Source organism: Oncorhynchus mykiss, chromosome 30 (genome assembly GCF_013265735.2).
Source record: "Oncorhynchus mykiss isolate Arlee chromosome 30, USDA_OmykA_1.1, whole genome shotgun sequence".
NCBI lineage: Eukaryota > Metazoa > Chordata > Actinopteri > Salmoniformes > Salmonidae > Oncorhynchus > Oncorhynchus mykiss.
Genome location: NC_050570.1, coordinates 14611748 through 14617747, shown reverse-complemented (window position 1 = coordinate 14617747; position 6000 = coordinate 14611748). Strand labels below are relative to the sequence as shown.

General features: G+C 40.1%; 1 protein-coding gene across 3 annotated transcripts in view; it reads left to right on the top strand.

Moving 5' to 3' along the window:
* Positions 1-236: 236 nt before the first annotated feature.
* The window catches only part of LOC110517476 (protein Wnt-7b), a 55615-nt gene continuing 49851 nt past the window's right edge, over positions 237-6000 (top strand). The window contains exons 1-2 of one of the 3 annotated variants that reach the window (XM_036969229.1): positions 237-680; positions 793-894. In XM_036969229.1, coding sequence (XP_036825124.1) covers positions 818-894 — 77 coding nt within the window. In that variant the 5' untranslated portion in view covers positions 237-680; positions 793-817. Of the gene's footprint in view, positions 895-2388; positions 2889-6000 lie in introns of those variants that run through there. The other 2 variants (XM_036969228.1, XM_036969227.1) reach the window with 2 other exon arrangements.

The window sequence follows — 6000 nt, the reverse complement described above, 5'->3', positions numbered from 1 at the left end:
AAAATGTGCCATAAAAGTTGTTTTTGTTGCTATACGAATTAAATGCAGAATACTCTTCTACTCACTAGTCACAATGTAAACTGGTGGACTAATCGCTACCATTGATTGGCTACTTGATGAGGAAAGTCTATCTCCTGGTGGGCAATACCCAAGGTTGCAACCTCAACTAGCCTACAGTATATAAGGCCGTTTCGGTTCGGCTATCTGTGTGTTACTGTACAACAACTGCACGTGTTCAGCTCAACCCCGAAGCCCGTCCCATGCCCTGCATATCCATACCAGTTCAAAGGAGGAGGCGTGGATAGAACTTTTCTTACCTGTATTAGAGTACCTGCAGCTACATGGAAAGAATTTAAGATGTCGTCAAGGGAGAGGAACTGCAACCGATGTGTCACGGCTTCAATTCAGACGAGATTCTATTGAAAAAGAGGACATTGCACCGGGTGTAAATGTACCTGGCGCTAGCAAGAACAAGTGAGAATACATAACTTGCCCTACTTTGATACAAAGGACGAAATATAAGAACGCTTCACTCGAGAACTCATCTTTCTCCTCGACCCCTCTCTCTCACTCTCATAAGTGTTTCGTTTTTTAACACGCACGTTTTGGATCAACATCACTCTGCGACTCTCACCTGTGACGCGTTGACAATGGATTTCAGACGGCTAAATATTTCAAAGGTGTTTAGATTTTACATTTTGGAAAACAGAAGTTACAGGCCTATCTGCATCTGGAAAGGTTAGGTATTGTAGTGTTGCCAATGTGAACATAAGCGTGACCATTTCATTCTAGTGAATGGCCAGTCCCAGAAGCGGTTATGATCGTGCACAGACCCCTCCGAAGGTGGAGTTTTTACGTCTTCTTGTGTTTTGGCATCATCTACTTAAGGCTTGGGTAAGTGTAAATGTACTTATTGCAACTGTCAATATGTTTATGTTGCTTTGTTGTGTGTATTATTATTTTAAATATAGCCTACAACACGCTGTACCACATACGGCTATGGATATTCTGAATGTATACAAATGCAGTGTAATTCGGGCAGTAATTCGACCCACCTGCCCTTTTGACCTAAATGACATATAACAAACTAACTAAAAAAACTCAGTGTGTTCCGTCCATGTCAGTGTTCAAATAAACCTGACACCCATAGCCATCAGGGACAACTGCTGGACGCGTGCGTAAAAGCTGTCCAATTATTTAGCGGTTTTCAAAACCCCCCAAAGAAGATGAATCCATATTCAATTTGAGTTTTTGTTCCTCTGCTCAGAGTCTGGTTGGTCTGACGCTCTATAGGGAGATAATTTGACCCGCTGTCTGTCTCCACCGCTCCGGCTCACTGCTGCATACCTTCATTAATAGCGGCAGCCTGGTTGAGTTGTATTTCCACATTCCACAGCCTAGACTGAGTTTTTACCTGTTTTGCAATAGCTCACCTTGATGCATAAAGAGAGATGATTTATACATGTTCTGTGTTTGCAAAAACAAGAAGAGATGCCATACCCCATAGAGAATAATTATATGCAACCAGTTCATAAAAAATAGTAATAAAACACATATATTTCAACAGAGGTAAGACTTTCAGACTAGTGTTGCTCCTCATACAAGAATCCATAGCCATGTCACAGTTATCAAAACAACAGGTGTCATTCCCCAGCTCGTTCCATTGCTGTGATCCTTGAGTGAAATTGGCCTAACGGATAACCTCCACAGGTATTCATATCTAAACAGTTCAAATAGGGAAAAATCACTCCAAGTGAAGCGTCACCAGATATCTCATGGTTTCATCAAGCCAAACCAGTTAGCTCATTCCCGCGCCTACTACTCCCTCCATCAGCCTGGGAAAGTCTTTCACGATGACCTCTTCACACACAATAAGTGGAGTCTGCAGGTGACGAGTGAAATCACGTTGGGCTGAAGCGATTGTGTAGACGGAGCCTTTCATTCACCGGGTTCAACGCAAAGATGCACCTTGCGGATCCTGAGTATTAAAACGTCTAATTCTGCAGTGAGACTGTGAGAGCTTGTTGGTATTAACACCTTAACCTGCAGTACTCTTTTATAGATAGACTGAAGCCATTAATAACACATCATATCAATTGATAATTTATATACAGTTAGTTATTAGGCTTTTCACAATGTATGTCTATTAATTAAATAACGATATGATTACATAAACTTTTTTAACAAGCTTTGGATAAAATGTTTGCAATACAATTTAATATATTTGCTTTACGCCATTACGCACGGCCGTTTTTTTTTCAAACTGATGATGTGTGTGTGAATCAGTAGGCCTAAAGATGAAACCGTCAGTGAGTGCGCCAGTGTTTGTTTACTTTGGAGTTTGATTTGATGAATGAAATACAGCTTTCCAGGGTTGCAGCGGATCACTATCACCCTATGGTCCTGTTGTGGCGCAGAAGTGGGCGGATAGCAGTGTCTCTCTGCCCAATGGCAGCCACGACTCTCATGAGAGTGAAGAAAGGCACTTTTCTGCCATCCAAAATCCCTAAAACCATCATCATTCCGACTCGGAAACCACACTCTGTAACAGCCTCTACCGCTGAGAGATGACAGAGCCAATCTCCGCGCCCGCTGCACACTCACGGCCCTGGAACTGGGAGCTAGGAGCTGCATAGCACCGCCACTCAAGCGAGCACCGCAAACGCTTCGCAGCAAACGGGGAGTCAGCTGTTTGATTTTGGAGCAAAGGGGAACTAAAACGAGCGACATCAAGGAATTAAAAAGGAGTTTATCACATTATTTCGTTTCACTCCATCAGAAAGCGGACATTTGTTCAATGTCATCATGATCATATTCTCGTCGCGCAGTGTACTGCTATCAGTCTACTATCCACAGATCTTCCTCATCCTTACGAGTGGGAGCTACCTGTAAGTTGACCCAATCAACGGGCCCCTTAGTTAGCTCACTTGTGTGCTTTTGTGTTCAAAGACATACTGAGTAGGCCTATATGAATTTAATTTTCGAGATACTTGTTGGATAATTCTGTTGTTAAATCTCTCTCTGAAAGATTGGCGCAGGTTGTTGGTTAAGGTATGGTTGTTTGCTTCCACAGTGTACGTCCTTACTAAAAACGGGTTGAACATAGAACATACAACATCGTTGAATATAGGACAACTAGGGTATATCAAAATGAAGATTCCAACATTATTTCGATGTCAGCGCTTTTCTGCTTGGGTGTGCATTTTACGCACCGACTTTGATTGAATATTGGGTATTTCCAGACATTCGATTGTGTTCTAAAGACGTTACCGTTTAAAATGACAAAATTATACTCAAAATCTATTCGTTATCAAAGCATACAAGTATGTTTCAGGTAGCTGGGGAATCCCTCCGGTCCACGTGGTAAATAACGGATCGAGTTTTACGTCGATGTCAATTACCCGAAGTCCTATTTTATGGGCAGGTTGTAACACAGGACTTGCTTCTGATGAGGTAATATAAATACTTTTTTTGTTAGGTCTATTTATTCTTCTTAAAGACCCAAATCCTCCTTACAACATTGTAATGACGGTTGGACACGGTTTCATTTGGCCACAGAGTGGCAGAGATGTTCAAGACAATTAAATGGAGAGAGAACATTATTTCATTTTTCCCCCAATGTTAGCAAACCCCGAAGGTATGAATAGCTTTTACGCATGCATTGGATTATTACCTGTCACAGATGTGGATATGGATTCGGATTTATGCATTACATCACCCATGGTTTTATGCAGATCTACCAAGGTATAATTTAAAGCCACATCTGGAAAAGTGGCTGTAAAACATCGGTCTCTGACATGTAAGCACGTGATTGACACTAGTCATAATACTTGCGTCATTGAATCAGTTGCTCTCGCAAGATAACGTTTTATTTACGGTTTAAAAATAATTACTGAACCATACTTTGAATCCATCCTGGAGACCCCAAACTTGATGTTAAAATATATGTGGTTCATGGTTGCAGTTAAAAGTGGCTATGCCTATGTTTAGTATGGATTTGCACATTATAAACTACATACCATTGTTTGAATTTATAATTTAAACATGCTTAATTACAGTACAGAAAATGAAATAGGTTTTAGGGATGAGGATGTTTTTAAAGTGGAAAAAGAAAAGAGAGGATTGTGATCCCCATCCTCCAAGGTACTCCTTTCTCTCTCGTTACATGTGCAAATAATGTTTATATGTGTTAAACTCACATTGACATTTGGTGAACTGCATGGGTGACAAATAAATCATCCACACACAGAGGGATTAGTCAGAGTACGCTATAATTCAATTAAATAATATTCAATTAAGGTCAATCACACATTTAAAGTTGCCTTTATTGCACCACGTCACCAAATAGGAACAGTATGTCGTTTTTAAAACGGGGAACTTTAGAACTACGTTTTTACCTTATTAAACCCTAATAAAATCAACGTGGAATAAGACATGAAAACGAGCTCCTTTGCTGTTCTACTTATTTATCTTGCCTTCAAATAGGCCTACATATATTACACAAGTTTTAAAAGCTTTTCATTAGAGAACTATTTGTTTTTACTTAAGGTAAATATTATTCATTTGATATCGTACATTTCCACAAAACAGGTTAATTTCGTTTCACAATTGATATTCCAGCAATTTGCCACTGGAGCACTTTGTGTCTGACATCTTAGTTCTCAGTAAGACATACCTGTGAGCTTAATGCTGTGTCATATCAAAGGCATTCTCTCTGAATAGGTGTGTGTGTGTTGGTGTGTGTGTAGCCCCATCCAACCCACCAGGTTGTGGGAAGGTTATTTTGCCTGGACAATAATACACTGTGGGAATCACTGGATTTGCTATAGTTAACATCCCTACATAGCCTACTGTACATTTCTGGTAGCAGAATTGTTTCTATAATGAGCAAAAATATGAACGCAACATGCAACAATTTCAACAATTTTACTGAGTTACAGTTCATATAAATAAATCAGTCAATTTAAATAAATGCATTAGGCCCTAATCTATGGATTTCACATGACAGGACATAGGCCCACCCACTAGGGAGCCAGGCCCAGCCAATCAGAAATAGTTTTTTTTGCCACAAAAGGGCTTTATTACATAAATACTCTTCAGTTTCATCAGCTGTCCGGGTGGCTGATCTCAGATGATGCAGAGGTCCAGGGGCGGCGTGGTTACACGTGGTCTGAGGTTGTGAGGCCGGTTGGACGTGCTGTAAATAATGATCTAAAATGACGTTGGATGTGCTTATGGTAAAGAAATTAACTTTAAATTCTCTGGCAACAGCTCTGGTGGACATTCCTGCAGTCAGCATGGCAATTTTTGAGTGGCCTTTTATTGTCCCCATGCAGCACAAGGTGCACCTGTGTAATTATCCTGCTGTTTAATCATCGTCTTGACATACCACACCTGTCAGCTGGATAGATTATCTTGGCAAAGGAAAAATGCTCACTAACAGGGATGTAAACAAATTTGTACACAAAATGTGAGACTAATAAGCTTTTGTGCTTTTGAAAAATTTCAGAGATCTTTTTTTCACTCATTAAACACGGGGCCAACACTTTACATGTTGCGTTTATACAGCATTTTTGTTTAGTATATATTGTAGATCTTTTTTTTTCTTTAAAAACATTTACCAAAAGTACTTACACTTTCAACATGAAGACCGGATAACACATTTTTGGTTAACACATTCTTTGGTTAACACATATTCACAATATCTAATTTGAGCAGGCAATGGGGCTCCTAGCTGTGTCTATTGCAGTGCTCCCTGTCGCAAACTGCTACTGTGCACACAGAGTTGTCACTAAGCAAACAGAATCGCATTTGTGCACTTTGATGATGCAGGGATTTAACAGCTTAACTGAGGAACGCTCTGTTTTGCATTGTCTGCTGCTTTTGCAAGCCCATGTTAGACAGTGATACTGGGAATTGGCAGCTGGAAATGGCAAGGATACTATTACCCAGGAGAATAATAGCAATATCATTAAGCTCCTCATAATCACTTTAATAGTC